Genomic DNA, 21,308 nt, shown 5'->3' on the forward strand with positions numbered 1-21,308 from the left:
GTACTATACATAGGCAGGTAGACATGTTCAAGGTCACTCCAAGTTCTAATATGAATATAGATTCTGCTATAAAGTGCCACCCACAAGACACAATTCCTTTATTATTCTAGTTAAACCTTACTTTACCTGTAGCTGTTGTAAATGGTGATACTTATTTTGGTAAGATCAACCATTCTTAATGACTAACTACAAGATTTTAGAATTAATGTTAATGAAACAAGTTGAAGTTGTCATTATTTACCGTTTTATTACATTACCATGAAGTATACTGGATATATATATATGATTGTAGAGTCGGAAAGGCCAAATCAAATTAGCTCTTCTCTAGAAGGAAGAAAACTATTGCACTAACATGACCTCTTCTGGGGAGAGCTAATTTTTATATTAATTCTAGAGAGCTTTGCCTGTTTTATTCACTGTGCCAATATGGGCTACAATTGCAAGAAAAAGTAAGTAAGACCTTGAAATGAACGGTTTCTCTGCGTCACAATTAAGGCCCCATTGAAAGTTTTTTTGGCTGATTAGTAGGAACGCTTGTTACCGATCATCAATCTATAGTGACAGTGGGGGCTACATAGTGGCTCAGTGGTTAGCACTGCAGCCTTGCAGCGCTGGAGTCCTGGTGTTCAAATTCCACCAAAAAAAAACATCTGCAAGGAGTTTGTATGTTCTTCCCCGTGTTTGCTTGGATTTCCATCCCATATTCCAAAGACATACTGATAGGGAAAAATGTACATTGTGATCCCTATATGGTTCACAATCTACAAAATAAATAAATAAAAATCTATGGTAACAGTGCTACTACACATCTGCCTATTCAAATAACTCCTCCTTGATGGCAAAAAGAGAGCTTTTGCATCACCTTTTATAGCGTCATTTTTAGAAAGTAGCTCTCTATAGGTCAGTGCCTGTTTTTCCTAAAACGTAAGGTCATATTCCGGGATTAAAGTGTTCCTGTCACCAGGAAAATGCAGTGTAATCTGCAAGCAGCATTTTATGGAGTAGGTGAAGCTGAGCACATTAATATACAGTATAGTTTTGTGGGGAAATATAGTATAGCTTGTCATTTATCTATCGAAAAATCTCTGCTGTTTTTAATGCTATAGCCGATCATCAATAATTGATAAACCAGCAAAAATATCGAGCCCTCACGTCTCCCCAACAATGTCTTGGGACGTGATTTGCAACAGGTAAATCAATTATTTAGCAGCGCACTGATGCATAAAACTTAACATTTATTCATTATTATTATAAAAAGTGCTCACAAACAATAACTTTAAAAATTCCAATATTGGAGATAATACATAGAAAAATGCTCATATGTGCTAATGAGCCCACAAAATAGAGATTTTTTTGGCAATGTCACTTTAAATGATAACCATAAAGCATACTGACCACCAACTGTTCGTTATAGTCTGCCTAGTAAGATGACAAAATGAACGGTCTTACCAGATGTCAGGAGTGGGAGTCTCATTCAGGACCAGGCCCATCACAGGAGGACGTTCAATCCCTGTTGTTTACCTGCCGATGCGTGCTAGCCCCCATTGACTCCCGCCCTGACAAGGGCAGTCCCAAACTAGCCCTCAAGCAAGACCCTAGTTGTCCCTACGCGTTTCACAGCGCAGTAATGCACCGCTCATCAGGGGACCTTACTTTAAACTGCTAACCGCAGACTCCTCTCATCTCAAACTCATGCCCACAGTGGTAGGACATCTAGATAGTTCAATCTCCTAGCGCTCGCTAAGTGTAGTGACACTGGCAGCACCCGTTACTCCAATCAAGAACTTTAAATACCTTTGTGGCGCTCCTCCCCTTACCTGTATTGCCAGGGGGTAAATGGATACCATTCCGATTTTGGCGCCATCTCGCGCATACTCATGACGCCGCTCGTATCGACGTACTCCCAGTATTCATGTCTCACGGGATCGCACTCCCGATCCCGCGCATGCGCAGTAGTTTGCCGCACGGAGCTTCACAGCATACTCCGTACATGCGCAGTAGCGCTTCTCTGTCTATACAGACGTCTGAATGAGGAAAAAGGGTTTGCACAAATCCAATCAGTGCACTCCAGCAATTATAAACAAACATATAACCCCTAGTTTCAACAATTTTCTATCCCCATCCCCCATACTTTCCTAGGAACGGTGAGTATATTGTGAAACTAACCTCATCCACCTCATTGCTCATTAAGCATTTACTAAACCAGATACTGTCCCTCTTTATTGGTCTGTACGCATACCCTAAGAAATAAACTTTTTAGTAGTTTTCACAGAAACTAGAACTCAGATGCCGAGAATTTTTACGGCTAAAGAGATTACCCAAAAATCTCCTAGATAAAGCAGCAATAATTTAGTTGCTCATTCAGACCCCGTGGAGACTCCGTTTTTAATCTAAATATCCATTTGGCTTCTCGCTGCAACGTCATTTTTGACCAGTCCCCTCCCCTTTGATGTGGCTTAACCAGATCAATACCCATAAATCGTAGACAGTTTAAATCTCCCCCATGACAGGAATTAACATGTCTCGCAACTGGTGTATCCCTCTGATTTCGTATGTCCCCCAGATGCTCACCAATCCTTCTTCTAAGCTCCCTATTTGTTTTGCCTACATATTCTAACTTGCATTGACAAGTGATCTTATAGATCACCCCTCTTGATCTACATGATATGAAATGTCTGATTTCAAAGACTTTTTTCAGAACCTCAGAAAAAAAATTGTTTGCCTGTCTCCAGATTTTTGCAGGTAGAGCATCCACTACATTTAAAGCAACCCTTTGGTGGGGACAACCATGTTGGATTCTTTTGTATATTCAGGTGACTATGCACCAGACGATCCTGCAGGGATCTACCCCGGCGAAACGTTATCTGTGGTCTATCTCCAACTGCCGCTTTTATATCTGGGTCAAGGGTTAGAATATCCCAGTGGCGCTGCAATATTTTTCTCACCTCCGATGCTCCATTGTCATATGTTCCAATTACACGGACCACGGGTCTTGCTTGAGGGCTAGTTTGGGACTGCCCTTGTCAGGGCTGGAGTCAATGGGGGCTAGCACGCATCGGCAGGTAAACAACAGGGATTGAACGTCCTCCTGTGATGGGCCTGGTCCTGAATGAGACTCCCACTCCTGACATCTGGTAAGACCGTTCATTTTGTCATCTTACTAGGCAGACTATAACGAACAGTTGGTGGTCAGTATGCTTTATGGTTATCATTTAAAGTGACATTGCCAAAAAATCTCTATTTTGTGGGCTCATTAGCACATATGAGCATTTTTCTATGTATTATCTCCAATATTGGAATTTTTAAAGTTATTGTTTGTGAGCACTTTTTATAATAATAATGAATAAATGTTAAGTTTTATGCATCAGTGCACTGCTAAATAAATGATCATCAATAATTGACAGCCTCCTCTGTATGGCCAGAGATATGTACAGAGATAGCTGTCAATCACTGATAAGACCGCCTCCTTGGCAAAGAAAGAGCAGAGATTTTGGTGAATAAAATATAAATGATATCCATACAAACCTATACATCCATCTGCAGCTCCTCCTGTTCATTGATGTGAGAAAAACATCACACGTGTTTAACACAATTAAAAACAGAATATGTATTAGGACCTTAGTGGAGCCAATGATCACCTGATGTAAAAGCTCTTGCGTGTTCATCAGGTGATCACTGGCTTTCAGTAGGACAAAAAAATAAATAAATCATTGATTGGCAGCAGCACTTCATCCTGTGTAACAAGGGCTGTGCTGCTGGCAAACAATGAAAGCACATTGAGAAAATATCTTCAGCGGTTGATTCTTCCTGCATGTGTTCTGTATGGACCTGTGTAATATGGTGGTGCGGAGCAAGTGCTGATTGACACATTTTGTTCCATCAGTGCTTGTTTAAAAAAAAAAAAAATCTTATATTTCAATACTGCCTTAATAGACAAACACTTGAACTGTTCATGTGTTTTATTGAGAATGTTAAGTACATTGCAAGGAGAAAGGTAAGTTAAAGGGGTTGTCCAGTCTCTGCTATTGATTGACGTATGGTGGTCTGTTATTGTACCCCGCAGATCAGCTGTACTGAGACAGCCTGATTCCTGGTATTTTTTACATTGCAGGAGCCTAGCTGCTCACTTCTGCAAACTGTAGCAGCAGGTGTAGTACTACAGCAGTGCCTATAAACTTCAGTAAGTGAGCAGCATGGCTCCCGGCATGTAAACAATACTTTGAGACATGCTGTCTTGGTACATCTGATCTGTGGAAGTCCTTGGTTTTGGACCTCTGCAGATCTAATATTGATGGCCTATCCTATGGATAGGCCATCAATAGCAGAAACTGGACATCTTCCTTAACCTTTTGAGTTATTGACTTCTCCAAGAGCAAATCGCCAAAAGATGTAGTTGCATTCATGGCCTTTGCTCATTAAATAAAGGCACACTAACCCTGGTTACTGACAATTTTAAGTTATGTAGTTAGTACAGTGGAAAGAAAAGTTATAAAGTTCAACTAAAGGATAGATGTACTTCTCAAAAAGAAGTTAATGTGAACCATTATTCAAGGCAAACAACTTTCAGAAGATCTTAGAAGACATCTTATAAGAGAAGTTAACTGAGTGTTCATCAATCCTTGGTTAGAAGAGTTGCCTGTAAATGATGAGAATTAAGAACTGTTGCTACGCTCCTTAAACATTGCAGTCTATATTAAGTTTGCGTGAGACCACCTGGATTTTCCCAATGCTTCTATTAAATTTATTTGTAACAAGGGCTGTGCTGCTGGCAAACAATGAAAGCACATTGAGAAAATATCTTCAGCGGTTGATTCTTCCTGCATGTGTTCTGTATGGACCTGTGTAATATGGTGGTGCGGAGCAAGTGCTGATTGACACATTTTGTTCCATCAGTGCTTGTTTAAAAAAAAAAAAATCTTATATTTCAATACTGCCTTAATAGACAAACACTTGAACTGTTCATGTGTTTTATTGAGAATGTTAAGTACATTGCAAGGAGAAAGGTAAGTTAAAGGGGTTGTCCAGTCTCTGCTATTGATTGACGTATGGTGGTCTGTTATTGTACCCCGCAGATCAGCTGTACTGAGACAGCCTGATTCCTGGTATTTTTTACATTGCAGGAGCCTAGCTGCTCACTTCTGCAAACTGTAGCAGCAGGTGTAGTACTACAGCAGTGCCTATAAACTTCAGTAAGTGAGCAGCATGGCTCCCGGCATGTAAACAATACTTTGAGACATGCTGTCTTGGTACATCTGATCTGTGGAAGTCCTTGGTTTTGGACCTCTGCAGATCTAATATTGATGGCCTATCCTATGGATAGGCCATCAATAGCAGAAACTGGACATCTTCCTTAACCTTTTGAGTTATTGACTTCTCCAAGAGCAAATCGCCAAAAGATGTAGTTGCATTCATGGCCTTTGCTCATTAAATAAAGGCACACTAACCCTGGTTACTGACAATTTTAAGTTATGTAGTTAGTACAGTGGAAAGAAAAGTTATAAAGTTCAACTAAAGGATAGATGTACTTCTCAAAAAGAAGTTAATGTGAACCATTATTCAAGGCAAACAACTTTCAGAAGATCTTAGAAGACATCTTATAAGAGAAGTTAACTGAGTGTTCATCAATCCTTGGTTAGAAGAGTTGCCTGTAAATGATGAGAATTAAGAACTGTTGCTACGCTCCTTAAACATTGCAGTCTATATTAAGTTTGCGTGAGACCACCTGGATTTTCCCAATGCTTCTATTAAATTTATTGCCACATAAGTTTACAGGTTAAAGAAGTTCTTTACACAGAGGTTCCATTACTTTTCTCTCTACACTATGGATGTTTACTTAATTTTCCCAATAAAGACTTGAACAGTACAAGTGTTATTAGGTTAGTTGGATTGTTTTTCTATATAATTGTGACTTGGATGACTACCTAGACACATTGGAGTACGAAGCAATCCAGGAATCAAGTTCATTCCAGGGGCATTCACTTACTTTTTCTTGCAATTTTAATTCCATTTCTACAACAGTTCTGCTGACATTATTTCTTCTATGGGCACTTCAGATGTAGGTAATGCTGTCACACATTTCAGCACTCTGATACATTTTAGGTTTAATTTTCCCATTGCTTGTGTGGTGCCAACTAGGGTTGAGCGAAAAGATCGGATCCCGATCTTTTCCCACGGGATCAAGGTCAGAGGTTATTTACCACAATGCTTGGCTACTGGCCAATCATTGTTAGCTTTTTCCCACAATAATTGGCCAGTAGCCAAGCATTGTGGTAAGTAACCTCCGACCTTAATCCCACGGGAAAAGATCGGGATCGGAATCCGATCTTTTTGCTCAACCCTAGTGCCAACATATTCCACAGCTTTATACAGATTATCTATCATATCAGTACCTCTCCCCAATGGGGTTCTTAAGCTATAATCATACAATAGTGAATGATGGCCGTGTGACATCCATTTCTTTAATATGCGTGACACGGCAGCATTGAATTCATTGTATGTGAATGGGCACTATTCACATGACCGTTATTTTCAAAATATAGATCATGTCCTATTTGTGCCTGTTCTCAAGGATCCCTCTATACACTGTAATATATGGGGTTCCGTGACAACGTGGGGTGCAAGACGGTCATCAAAAATGGATGTTCTTTACGGCCATTTTGCACATCGGTCATGTGAATGTAGCCATAGTCTAGTTATGTTATTGCTGCAAAATATTATCAACAAAATGTGAATTTTTGATGTGCACTTGTAGTAGCATAGTATATGCATCGTGTAAAGATAAATGGGATTCATGAAATTCCAAGTGTACTCCTTTATTTTAGGCTGCGTGGCTAACATCATCACATTACTAGACACAGGCAGCAAATGCTAGAGAGCGAATGTTAATAGAGTGAATCTGTATAGTTATTGCATAGACTCCTTCCTGTGACATCCAGGTCTGGCTGTTTAACTGTTAACTGTATTTGCCCAGTGAGTCCAATTTGGAATTTGAGATGTGTTTTTAATTGTGACTGGATGGTATGTGAAGAATGTGGAGATCTGATGTAGTGCATGCTCCCTAGTTAGTAAACAGTAGTCTTACGTGCCGCCTGCCTCCCTATTATTGCCAAGAATGTAGAGAAACTAAACCATTTCCAGGCAAACTGTCTGCATTAGTCCCCTTTCCTGTGTATATTATTGAAACATGTGAATAGATATACATTTCATTCCTGGAGCCTCCTTTAATCTGTATATTAGTCCTTATGTCAAGCCTGGTAGTGCCGGATGTGTTTGTGTTACTGTACTACGGATCATACATAGCGTTAGTACGGCTGAAAAAAGGCTTATGTCCATCAAATTCAAGAAGGGGCATGGCTGAAGGAAAGAAGTGTTCCATACATTTCCATCAGATCATGTAGAACTGCCCTCTATACAGTGGCTGCCTCTAAGCCCACCACCATTTTAAAGAGCACATTGCAGTAATAAACCTCATACCTTTACTTTATATGTCATGTTTGTAGATTGGGAGAAAAACAACTTTAAAGTCTTATGCAAATGAGGCAGTTGGTTCACTGGGGGGTGGAGGGGCCTTCAGCTCTGTGGTGCACCAATTTTTACCACTGAGACTTCTATTATTTGCTGCCTGTGCCACCCTTGTGCAGTGAGAGTTGATCTTCCCATTGTTATGATATCACCGATCCTACAAAGATATGTTGTTTGTCACTGTAATGTGCTTTGTAACACAGTAATGGCAGTTGTAAGTTAATGTCTAACCTATTTAAAAGGGTTTTCGAGGAAATCTAGAAAACCCAGGATCTGCTAGGGTAAAATAAAAAAACAAAGCAATACTCGCCTACCCCCGATCCTCTGTTCCAAAATCAGATCTTCCATGCAGGCTTTGGCCAACCTGAAAGGGCTCAGGTGACTGAGGGGGTTAATCACTGGCCTCGGTGGTCACATGTTGGGTATTGATGCTACATCACCTCTGGCCTGACCTATAAAGATAGGTAGGCATCTGACACAGAGGAACCTTGTCTGTTCTCACAAGTTGGTATACTAAGAACAGAGTCGGAAGCATTATATAGCTCTGTTCTCCATGTAGAGACTGTGCCGAGTAACTGCAGCTCAGCACCTATACAAGTGATCAGGAGATGAGCTGCAGAACTCCACTCTGTTCTCCATATAGCGACTATGCTTTATGCTTCTGGTTCTCAGTATAGCAGCTGCTGAATATAGCTGAAAGGCAGGGGTCCCTGGTTTTAAACGAATGCTGATCTGGATAGGTGGTCAATATCATTTATCCAGAAAACCCCTTTAAAAAAACAGACAGTGACTAACTCATTACAACATAATGCATAAATAGTTGCATGTTGGTGGTGCTTTATGTTACCATTGACCTTGGTTGAACCTCACAGATACAATACATCATAGGAATAATAAATGTACACTGTGAATGATCTACTTTTGGATGCATCTCTGTGTGGTTTGCTGCATAAAACTTAAGTGACTGAAGAGGATATGATTCAGCAAGTCACATAAACTGCACTTACATTTGATATACATAAGACACATTGTGGGTAGTCAGATTTTCCTTGTTTTACGCTGATGTAAAAATCTTTGGATTTTGGTTAAAGAAAATGACTTTTCAGCAGTTCTTCAAACCCACATGTACATGGTTCCCAATACCACTGTTTTCTAGGGCAGAATATCTAGTTTCTGGTTATTGTGATGGAATATATATTATTTAGCATTAATATATGTTTGTTTCTCGTTTGTTTAGGAAAGAAATGTGCCAAACAGATATACAAGGTAAGAATGAGGAAACCTATTTATCATTACAAATGCCTGATTGGATAAAATTATAATACATCCTAATAAAAAATAGCAGGTAACGTTCTGTACTGACTTGTAACTGCACATGGACGTTACCTGTTATGGACCCCGTGTGGGTCTGTAAAACATAAGACGGGACCATGCACGACGTGAGCCGTGCAGTATAATTGTTTACAGAGATTTTCACATTTCTGATGCTACTCATTCAGCTTATCGTACATGTAGTATTGCAACTTTGTGCCATTCAGGTGTGGAATAAAGGTGCGCGACCCTGCACCCCTGCTAATAAGTAGATGAATTGATGGAAACAATTGCTACAACGCCTGTAATGATCCCTTAAAATACCTTTTCAGCTGGGTTGCTGAGAGTTGGATAGGCTAATAGTTGGCCATCAGTATTGTGATCCTGAAAAACCCCTTTGATGTAATTTGAAGCTTATGTATACTCCACTTCCCTAAAACATCTACAATTTATACAGTGGCGTAACTACCGTGGTAGCAGCAGTAGCAGCTGCCACAGGGCCCGAGCCATTAGGGGGCCCGGTGACAGCCGCTACCGCTGCAGTTTTTTAAAAATATTCTGTTACGGGCCCTATTCACTTGCCAATCCTGGCTGGGCCGGGATCGGCAAGTGACACCACGGGCCCCACAGGGGCCATCATTATACTCGGGGGTCTTTGCAGACCCCCGAGTATAATGACCGGCAGATCGGGAGAGGTAATAAACATAAAAAACTGTTACTTACCTCTCCGCGATCCTGCCAGGCCTCCGTCCTACTGTTGTCTGACGTCTCTGACGTCACATGAACCCGGCATGCTTCCCGGGTCATGTGACGTCCGACGTCATTAACGAGGAAAATGACCTGTGAGCGCCGTCCTGCCCTTTTCCTCTGCTGTTTCCCCGGTTGACACAACTGGTGCCTTTGAGACGTGCTGCTCCCCATACCTGGTATCATATACACCTTAGTACGGAGTTGTGAACGCTGTCACAACCAAACCAGGTGAGAGGCCACCAGGTCTGATACATTCATTACAATTATCCAAAAAGGTGAATCGACTATCTACACTATAAAGTGTGCTCGGTGTTTTTCTATCTTTTGCGACGTCATTAACGAAGGATGCAAGCGGTGGTCAGCACAGGAGGACAGCACAGCACAGGAGCCGGGGAACAGGTAAGAAGCAACAGTGTTTTGTTTTTTTTTTAATGTTTTTATTCCCCGGGTCTCCGATTATTATACTCTGGGGTCTGAAAAGACCCTAGAGTATAATAATTGTTTATGGGTGTCCACAGAGGGACACTATTGGGGTTAATACTGTGTGCAGGGGCCACTATTGGGGTTAATACTGTGTGCAGGGGCCACTTTTGGGGTTAATACTGTGTGCAGGTCCACTATTGGGGTTAATACTGTGTGCAGGGGACACTGTTGGGGTTAATACTGTGTGCAGGGGCCACTATTGGGGTTAATACTGTGTGCAGGGGCCACTATTGGGGTTAATACTGTGTGCAGGGGACACTGTTGGGGTTAATACTGTGTGCAGGGGACACTGTTGGGGTTAATACTGTGTGCAGGGGCCACTATTGGGGTTAATACTGTGTGCAGGGGCCACTATTGGGGTTAATACTGTGTGCAGGGGACACTGTTGGGGTTAATACTGTGTGCAGGGGACACTGTTGGGGTTAATACTGTGTGCAGGGGCCAGTAAGGGACATAATAGAGTGCGGAGGAGGGGGTCGGTCGAGGTCTTCGGCGTCAGTTGGGATGGGGGGGGGGCCCATGTCAAAAGTTCGCCACGGGGCCCCGCCATTCCTAGTTACGCCACTGAATTTATATATGCATAAAAGACACAGCCCTGTCATTTGTGATTGGCGAAAAGGTGGATTAGGCACCCATTATAACTTCCAATTTGCCCCCACCCGAATATTTTGCATCCCCACTCTTCTCTCTCACAAGGGAGAATGCCCCAAAAATAGAGTGGTAGTGTTGTGGCTTGAATACTGCATTTACCTTCCATGTCTCCTTGTGTCTCTTCTGTGCATGGACATTAGTTTTCAATATTAGTGTGAATTTACTGTGCCCTGTAAGTCCCACTGAATAGTCAGCGTATACTGCCTTTATCATGGTGACATATGGGTTGTGCTGTGATGGTGTTGACCAATTGCTTCCAGGTAACTAGTTATTGAGTACAGCAAATGTTCTGTAGTCATCAGTCTTGGATGTGATCATAAAACGTTTGCTACAGCAGTAATATTTTTGAGTACACTTTTCAACCAGAGTGCTCCAAAAATCTCCTTGAGATTTTTCTAAGTGATCAGCACGGTCTAACCTTTCATTAGAGGGAAGTGTGAATGGTTCACTAAGCTGCGACTGCACACACAGTCTGCGATGGCTGCATTGACAATTATGCACCCTATGAAGTGAAAAAATTGATAGTAGATTGAATTTTTTTGGTATTACATAGCAATAGAATATCTTGCTGCTGTGAAATTGGGATGAAAGGACAGTGTTTTTAATTTTTCAAATTGAGCTTTCCTCTTTATTCCTGACAGGTAAAGTATAGCATCCAAGAAATACTGTCCTAGAGCAGTACAAAGTGTATGTTGTACCTTTTCTAATCCACAACTAAGGGGTATAATCCATACTAACATATACCCTTGTGCTTTCTCATTCATTATTGCACAACTGGAACTTGTAATAAAGTAATGGGCCATAATATGACTTGGACATCTGACATATCTTATTATTAAGCATGATATGTCACTGGCTGAAATTAAATATACATGTGCAAGGCTGACTGGATACAAAAAAAAAAGTGAAAAAAGTGAAAAAAGTCATTTAAAAAATATTTTTTTTCAATGATTTGTCATTGCTTTTTGTTGTCTGTGATAACATATCATGTCTTAACAGTTTAACCAATTGTAGAAGTTTGGGTTACATCTGTTTATATACTTCTCAGCATTGGAAGTGTAATACATATATGCATAAAATGCTATCTGTGAGACTATTAATGTTTGACTGAGGAATATTATGCCATACCCAATGCACTTGGGCACACACATCAAGAGTGGCTACTGGGAGCTGTCTTTGCAGTTGCCAAAAGAGATGCAGCAGGCCATTGCAGCATCTTTAGATCACTTAGGTTTCTCACAGTAGCAGAAGCAATATGGAGCCTGGAGTTGTCCTGTATAAAAACGACTCCTGGGACATGTTAGTGATATGGACACACCAATGCCGAGCTGGTAATGCGCCTCGACGCACCTCTTACTGTCATTTTCCTAACCATTGGGACATGCAATGTTAAACAGTGCTGACATCTAGGCCTGGACATATAGACATTTGGCAGAGTGATAAACCAAGGATTTTGTCACCCTACAACACTTGTTCCAATGTTTGAAGTTTCATGTGGCTAAAATGCTTAAAAATTGATTTTTTTAGATTTGTATCACATTGTCCTCCTTGGTGTTGCAATGTCAGTGTTGAGAAGTGTATGTGTGTTCATGAAATGTATAGATTAAAGGTGTTATCCTAAGGATAGGCCATCAATATTGGATCGGTCAGGGGTGCTGGGTTTCTAATTCCTGCAGATCTAATATTAATGACCTATCCTAGGCCATCGATTGTAGAAAGTTGATAACCCCTTTAAATTAGTAGGGCCTGTATCAGCACCATGGAGAGGGTATAGCATGGTGCAAGAGATCCAGTTTATGCTATAGATGAGCTCTAGGTTATTCAGGGCACTTTATAGGGATCTTTCGCTTTTAATTCATAATAACACTGAATCTTTGTGTACGCTTTGAAAGCATATTTATGAATACAACATCCAAAACAATTTTTTGCAGTTTTTTATGAAGCACCATTCACACTGAGTTACAAATGGCTATTTCTGGAGATAAATTGAAGCAAGCAGTTATGTCTTGGCAAGCATAATAAACACCTTCAACAAACCGCTTCATTGCTGGAACCCTTGTCACAATGGAATTTGACCTAGTACATAGATTATTTATCTTAACAGTACTTAAAATTCATGTTTATTTTTCAAAACCTAAAAAAAAATACATATTAAAAGGAAATCTAGCAATGCAAGCAAATGGACCTAACTTGTCTGTATAAAACAGAACACCACTAATGCTAATGATTCCTGCCTATTAAGTCCAGTCACATCCTCGTGAGGCTTGTAACAATAAAACCCAAGCATTGTTCCGTGGGTTATATTATGCCTACATTGGCATCTCCTTCACTCCCTATTGTTCATTGCTGTCTATCCTATTAAATTGAAACCTCACGTCAATATCTGCATGTTTTGGCTTGTGCTTCTTCCTACATTTAACATATTTTTAAATCCCAAAAAAGAACAGAACAATCCTAAATATGGTAAAATAAAGTGTCCTAAATTCCTGTTATGTTAATATGTTTGGAAAGCTCACATTTATTGCAGAAGAGCAGCTTGCCAGGATATGGTTCTCATTAGCAGACAGGCAGCCTACTTTTGTTTCCTTAAGTTACAAGCTAAGTGAAGGGCCTAATAGTTTATCCTTCCAGTCAGATAATATTGATGGCCTATCCTCGGGATAGGATGTTTTCATTAGATTGGCGGGGGTACAGTTCTCCGCATCCCTGTTGGTCTGCTGTTATGAAGGGGCATCAACGCACAAGACTGGTCTTGTGTCACCGAGCAATAATCTCCAGTTCTATAATATCAGGAGCCACAGAAGGAACACCCTGGGAGAAATTTCTCAAGACTGGTGTTAAAAAAAAAAAACTAAATAAAATGTAAAGTATTAAAATAAAAAAACACCTGACGCTAGCTATAGATAACTATGTTTTCTGTTGCTGCATCCATAACCCCCCATATTATAAACCTAGAACATTATTTAATACCGTTGTGATTGCGGTGAAAATTTTTTATTTTTTTTGTCACACTGTAGCCCAAAAAATGTTTTTAAAAAAATTATCAAAGTTGCATATAACCCAAAACGGTAACAATGGAAATTTGTGAAAATGAATCGGACATAGATTCTCAAGGATTTTCACTCCTTGTTTGACTCCAATGAATAAATAGATCACTGTCACCATGCCAATGCCCCTGGCGCTCTTTGCCTGTCCATCATATTCAAGAAACTGTTCTTCTAACCGTATGTGTTGCTGCCACATTGACATTACTAAGGCTATTTTTGGGTTATAGAGCTTGAAAGTAGTTGAATAAGGTCCTAGGACACCTCAGATCGTCATACATGACTTTTCTGGGCAATTTGAGAATAGGGAGTAACTTGCTTGCTTGTTTGTCCAACTGATGGCACCCTCCCATGAGAATTGGGTTTGCCCTCCATAGTGAACGGAGAGGAAAGTCGAACATACGCTGTTCCAGACCGTTAATTGGGAACGTCTGGAGATGACTGAAGCATGGCGATTCTTCAGCACTTCCCATTGAATGCAGTGCTGCTGTGCATTTCATACCGGCTGCTCCATTCAAACTGCAATGTTCTTGTAATTGGTTAGGGTCCCGGCTGTTGGACCCCCCTCTCATTAGAAAGTTACCCCCTCTCCTGTGGAAAGGGGATAACATCTTGTGACTGGAAAACCCCTTTAATAAATTAACAACTGAACTGTTGTGGGAGCGGGGAGACCTTGAATACCCTCACAATGTCCAATAAGAGCTGACAGACTGTATAGGGACACCCAGTGTATACATACGTTATGTTTTTGTTTTTTTTTTTGTTTTTTTTTTTTTAGGAGGAACATCACAATTGTTATTTCATGCTAGCGGACACATCCTTTTTATATGATAATTCAGAAACAGATTGCACTGTTATCTTTGGAATAAATTGTAAAATGTAGTAAAATTTTGAGTGTTTTTCAATAAGGAAATATCCTGAAAACTCATGAAACTTTCTTCTTTTTTATCCTTTACAAATACTCTGCATTGAAATGACGGCCTCACAGACTACGTGACAGTTTTTCATACCGAGCTAGCATACATTTGTGGGAACTGTTGCTTTTTTTTGTTGTTTTATTTCCCAAACCAGATAGTTTTACAAGTTTCTTGGCCTGAAAGCACTTCTAAAAATAAAACATTCCAGGGATAATAGGATAAGACAATCCACAGCGTCCCATATTCATCTTTAGAAAGATAAATAATTGTTTTCCTTGGCACAGCCGTCTAATTTTTGCCAGAAGTTAAACAGCATTGCACCAATCTGGTTGGTAGAAGACGAATGTTGCTCTGACTGATGTTTTGGACACAGTCTCCGGGTTACTATTCTGCCAGTTGGCATAGATACATAGACAATAGACGTTTCATTACTCCTTACTTCTGTTTAGGTTACACTGGCTTCAAGCAATACACAGTGTTTGTTGTTCATACTGTAGTAATCATATTAACCCATGTATTTACATAGGGAAATTAGCCAGAAAGCTGATTCTCTGATAAGTTATCCGTATATGGTATAATGGATGCAGAGGGATCCCTGCCAAGAAGTATGAAACGTTATTTAATCCACTTCTATTAGATATCGTCCCAAGAATATTATTGCTTTATTTTAACATATACTTCAATTTGTATTTAGAAAATATTAAAACAAGGCATTTATTTAAAGAAAGTTGTTGAACCCTATTATTCTAATAATTGTATTTTGGAAAATCTTATTATTTTTACTGTCACGTGTGAAAAGTTAGAAATAAAGCAGATGTTGGATAGACTTAAATGTCTATTCCCATCTTGAACAGTTATGGTATATGTCGTAAATGATTGCTATATGTGGGATTCATAACTCTCTCACGAACAAGGGGCCACCAGCTGCTAGAAATTAAAAGGACACTTTTGGAACTCCAATAGAAGTAAATAGAGAGAGCCATACATGTGCAACCACCTCGCCATTCACAGTGAAAATGGTGTTTGAGGATGGGTTTCAGAAAATCAAAGTAATTTTTTGCATGATGAAAATCTAAAAATCTCCAACATACTTACCTCTCACAGTTTTCTAGATCTGTGCTTGCTGTCTTTCTTTTTTTCCTTTAGAAGCCAGAAGCCACATGCAATTCATAGCCTGCTTTATATGGCTCCTCTCTCTCCAGTCTCACTGCAGACCAGCGTCCATACTTTACTGTGGCAGTTCTAGATTTTTGGCACATTTTCTCAATCCCATATGTTACATAGAAATGATCAGCCTTAGAGTTGTTTGTTTATTGTTTTTTCTTATTTATTGTCAATCAGTTTTAGGGTTCGTTCACACTTGTGCTCGATGTCTGGTGTGTGTATTCTGCCAGGTTTCTGTCTTCAGCCCCAGCGAAACTGGACAGGGGACAGAAACTTGACGGTCACCTTTAAAACCCATTTGCTTGAATGGGTTTGTAAAGGTGACCACTGGTGTCTGCCTGCGGCCTGTCTGTGGGGAAACCGTTTTTTTTTTTCTTTTTTTTAGTCAGACACAAAGTTGTACATGCAGGACTTTGTGTCTGGCTAATAAAAAACCCGTTTCCCCGTGGATAGGCCACAGGCGGACATTGGCGGGACACTTTACAAACCCATTCAAGTGAATGGGTTTTAAAGCTGACCACCGTGTTTCTGTCCCCTGTCCAGTTTTGCTGGGGTTGAAGACGGAAACCCGGCGGAATGCACACACCGGACACCGAGCGCAAGTGTGAATGAACTCTTACTTAGACATTATCTCTAAGCTGCTTTTACACAACAATGGTTTGTAGTAGTATGTGACCCTAGTGTGGGCCTAATACTGCTGCATTCACTCAGTATTGTCCAAAAGGTATTTATTCAGGGTTATTTTGGAGTTATGGTCAAACTAATAAGGGCTAAAGTCTTAGTACTCTGGCCAATCCCATTCAGGATATGTGGTGACTAAAGAGACGGGTAGGTACAAAGCACAATTGTTCCTCTGCCATTCAGCCGGTGTTCTGCCGTATGTCAGGTGATGCCCTGCCATAATCTCCATCTTTTATTCCTCATCAAAAATGCAATCAGCCAATGGACATTGGCACATCAGCAACACCAGCAATTGGGAGTGAGGGTTCTTAGCAGGGCAGACATCAGAAATTTCAGGGTCCCAGGGTTTTTGGAATATGTTGGTTGTGGCTCTGATTTTTAAATTGATACCTATTCTCGTCCATATTTTTTTTAAAAAATCCTGTTTTATTTTGCAGTGTTAATAACGCCCCCGACGATGAGGTTTTAAATCGCCACTCTCGAGGTGACAGGACCACATGTAGTCGCATCAACAAGGACGCAGCTTCTAACCAGGGAAGTTCAATAGAAAAAAAGATTGAGGAGCTTGAAAAGGTAAGAGATCATTTCACCTCAGCTGCCCACTTGCCAAAACATAAAGGCAAATATTTCAGTATGTGTGACATGTATGCTTCACAGGAGCTAGCTAAAGAGAGGCAAGAAAATCTAAGATTAGTGAAGATGATGCAAGACAAAGAAGAATTAATTCTGAAAATGAAGGAGGAAATTGACCTACTAAACAGAGTAAGTTCCTTGGTTAATAATGTTATATGTTTTTCTTATGTATAGAATATTTCAAAATAGTTATGGCGGTCCTTAGTGCCCCAGTATACCTTTAATACAATGGATTCCTTTATTTTACTTATTTAGATAGTGCTAACATATTACATAGCACTGAACATAGATTGTAATCATTGTCATTGGTACCTATCACCACTGGCTCACAATCCAAGGCTGTACATCAAATCCAGATCCCTGCACTGCAAAGCAATAGTGCTAAGCACTGAGCCGTGTGTGGTCTACAGATTCATAGTGTCACATATTACATATCTGCTAGATCCTGCTCAAGACAAGTACGGCTGCATATAATATTTCTGTACTCCTCTAAGCTAAGGCACTATCAGATGGCCATTTGTAATGCAGAGCTCATAGCTAGGCAGTGACTCATTGAAAAGAGGGGATGTTCCTGTGATACTCGGAGAACTCTTACTCTGCACAGAAGGACATCAGTAGATTGTGCTTATCTCAGGTCTGGACATGTGGCACCCAATTTAAGCCCACACCATAAAAGCAGACAGGGGATTACATTGTGATCAACATAATTGGTTGGGGATTATAACTTCTTTTCTCTCGCTCGCCTTTTTTCTCCTCACATTCTTACCCTACCTTTCTCTCTGTTAGTAATGTGTTCCATCGAGAAAGAGACATGCCCAAATCCTTTCATGCCACCATGCATGCCAGCTGGCTCGTGCTATACTATGCTCACTGTATTTCCATTGTGTTTAGAATGGCTTCTTCTAATATTTTTAAAGTACAGTGATTGGGACATTGTTGCTCACAGTTCAGTCCCTGTTCTCTTAAGGGCATTCTGTAAGGATATCCATAGTTAATGTTATTATTAATAATTATATATTTGCTCTTTCAGCAAAGCAATACATACAGTAAGTTCTGTATGCACAAAAATAACACACTGTTCACACATCTACACATTTTAAAACCTACTCGGAATGGTTTAAAAATAGAAAAGAAAATCCATTCTGTCCTCAGCCATCCACTAATGCTCCCATTCCAACGCATATTGAATTTCCACTGGTCTTCACTTCCTGGTAGCAACAGCCAATCTCTGGCTGAATCAGGTCACCTATGAGGCCATTGATTGGTTGAGCAGCCATTTTGTGCGATTTGAGATAAGACGAGGAAATGGAGACCAGCAGCGACTCAGGAAGGAGCAGGGGATTAGTGAAGCGAGTACTGCTTTTATGTTTGTTTTTAACCCAAAAATTAGGCCCCATTGGAAAACCCCTTCAAGGCTAGGGCTAAGTTGTAAAATATAAAATGGTAGAAGGACTGGTTAACAAATTCAGCAAAAAATGATATGGTGCAAAGTCTTTGCTATCACTGCTTTAATAAAACACTTAGGATGTGTTATTCACAAGTTGGAGAAAATGAAGCAAATCAAAACATTCAACAGAATGTATCCAGTAAAAACACCCAAGATGCATAGGTTCATCATTTTTGGAAATGCCTAAAGACTTGATTTCTTATGGCCCATTTAAAACTTTTTCTTGATTTCTTACTTATATGCGATTGTTACGCTTGTCGTCTCCTGTATTTATTATGGCATCAGATGTAAAGTTCTGCGCTCCATTCATTACGCTTCTATTTTATTCATTTATCGCCATGTTTTTCCTATTCTTGCTCCTCAACTGCTGTGCAGTAGGCCTTTATTAGACTTCTTTTTCTAATACAGTTCCCACAAAACAATATTACACTAAATTCTTCTTTTCATTTTCTACCTAAGGATTTGGACGATATAGAAGATGAAAATAAACAGCTAAAGCAAGAAAATAAGACGCTTCTGAAAGTGGTTGGCCAGCTGACAAGATAGAAGACAGATTGACAATTTGCTGTGGAAACAACACTACTGATTTTTCTCGAGATGCAAGGGGGGGGGGGGGTTAGCATAGGTGAAATTGGTTAAGGGTATCTTACAGAAACCTCTTCGATGAAGGGGTGTACCCAGTGCTTTTCAAAATTTGATAAAATAGTAGAATTGTATATTTATTATTATTACTACAGACTGTGTTCTTTGAAGTAACAAATTGCACCAGCATTTTAAGGTTTCTAGCTCTTTGAAACACAATGATTTTGCACGGTCATGGATGATCAGGTGACAGTTTAACAATTTTGTGCAGTTTATTTTTCATATCTGGACAGATCATTATCTTTCATGGTCTCTTCACCCCATCATAGGAGAGACCTCTCATGAAATCTGAATGTCTTCCTTAATGCATTTAAGTCAAGTATGCCCAAGGAAAGTACAATGGTCAGACTTAATTGCCCCACCCATAATGTCTAGAGAAATTCCCCGAGGACAAAGGGTGAATGAAGAGGAATGTAAACCTAGTCACTGGAAAGGAATGTCTCATGTCTGGAGAGCTCTAACCTTTACATTTATAATATGTAAGGTTCCTTTTCTCACATTTCTTCACATCCATCCACATTCTGTTAATACAGCACCCATAGAAGGCACAGTGAATGATGCTTAGGTACATTGTCCTGACTATAGTATACAGAATACTAGTATCATCTTACTGTATTATCACCACTGGAAGCAAAGCTGTACTACATTTTAGGTATGCGTATATAAAATGATTGGGTAAATGCAGTTCACAATGAAGTAAAAATCGTTTACATGTACCCATATCATTCCATGTGGCTCTAAATATTACCTTGTAATGAATTTTAACTATAAAAAACCCTATATAAACTATGCCAAGGAGCATAGTCCATTACGAATGATATTTATGGGAGAGAATGCAGTTACCATGTTCACAGGGTAAAATTTTGTTGCCATGTGCATACTTTGTCAATAGGTTTGGCACCACTAAACCACCAGCATGCCATTATGCAGCTATGGCTCAGCAAAAGATGACCCTGTGGAAATTGTCTGTTTCAGGATTAGTTAGAAAGAGAAGTTAGAACTTACTGGAGAGGAGTCATGGACTCCAGTGGCATCAGCATGTGCCATCAGTATGTTTTTTAACTCTTCCTTTATTTAAGCACATACGTTACTGCAGTGTGACCCTAGTGCCATACGCCACCCATAGGGCACTGTCTGCTGCACATACATACATTTAATGAAGCCTGTCTACAGACAGGTTTCAGCACTACACACAGGCCCTAAAGTCTTTGTTCATAACAGCAAGGTGAGAAAGCTCCGCCCCATCATCCCTAAACATAGATGATAGACTAAAGTGCGTGAAAAAGGACCTTCATTGGAAATGGCTTCTCTGGGTGATCTAGTACAGGATTATCTGAAAGCAATGGCTTCGCATTCATTATAAAGTATTGGAAGAACAGGTTTCTTAAAGGGGTCATCCAGAGAGTTGGAATTGACCTGCGTGGTGGCTGGAACCGTGGGGTGATCAGCATCATCTGATTTTTAGGACCAGGTACGTCTAATGCAACTTCCAGGATGACCCCTTTAAGTTATTTGTTGTCTTTTGGTAAACCATGTTTAATACTTAAACAACAATTCTGCACAACATATATATAGTATATATATACCACACTTCTTTAAAAGACTCATTACTGTATTAACGTATACTATTCAGGATAGCCTTGTTCATTGGTGGCGTAAGGCAGATTTAGATAAATGCCAAGTATTTAAACATATTATTTTCTCTCGGATTAGTGGAGTATGGTTGATGGTCTTGGGAAATGTGTAATATCCAGATGAATGAATCATCAGCCAGGTGTAACTTGTAGTGGCTGAAACTGAGAGATTTCTATATTGTTCACACATCTTGTTCAACTAGCCTGTTCTGGTGTCGCAGCTACAAAGCCCTGGTGGAAAAAACAAACACTTTTACATACAACTTTAAAGACTTAGTTCAGACTGAATCTTATTGAAATGCACTCCATATTAACCAACACAGATTTTTGCTTTGTTTTTTTTTTCTTTTATATATAACATTGAACTAATATTCAAGAAACCTGTTTTGCCCAACTTTAGATATGTCTGCCATGTAGGCTAACTTGCATT

The 21,308-nt window shown here is 39.9% G+C and overlaps 1 protein-coding gene across 3 annotated transcripts in view; it reads left to right on the plus strand.

The window, feature by feature from the left end:
- Positions 1-20,766, plus strand: part of PAWR (pro-apoptotic WT1 regulator) — a 70,470-nt gene extending 49,704 nt beyond the window's left edge. For all 3 annotated transcript variants that reach the window (XM_075274304.1, XM_075274306.1, XM_075274305.1), the window contains exons 4-7: positions 8,759-8,787; positions 16,960-17,095; positions 17,180-17,284; positions 19,062-20,766. In XM_075274304.1, coding sequence (XP_075130405.1) covers positions 8,759-8,787; positions 16,960-17,095; positions 17,180-17,284; positions 19,062-19,148 — 357 coding nt within the window. In that variant the 3' untranslated portion in view covers positions 19,149-20,766. The remainder of the gene's footprint in view (positions 1-8,758; positions 8,788-16,959; positions 17,096-17,179; positions 17,285-19,061) is intronic.
- Positions 20,767-21,308: the final 542 nt, after the last annotated feature.

The sequence above is a fragment of the Leptodactylus fuscus genome, chromosome 5, assembly GCF_031893055.1.
Source record: "Leptodactylus fuscus isolate aLepFus1 chromosome 5, aLepFus1.hap2, whole genome shotgun sequence".
Classification (NCBI taxonomy): domain Eukaryota; kingdom Metazoa; phylum Chordata; class Amphibia; order Anura; family Leptodactylidae; genus Leptodactylus; species Leptodactylus fuscus.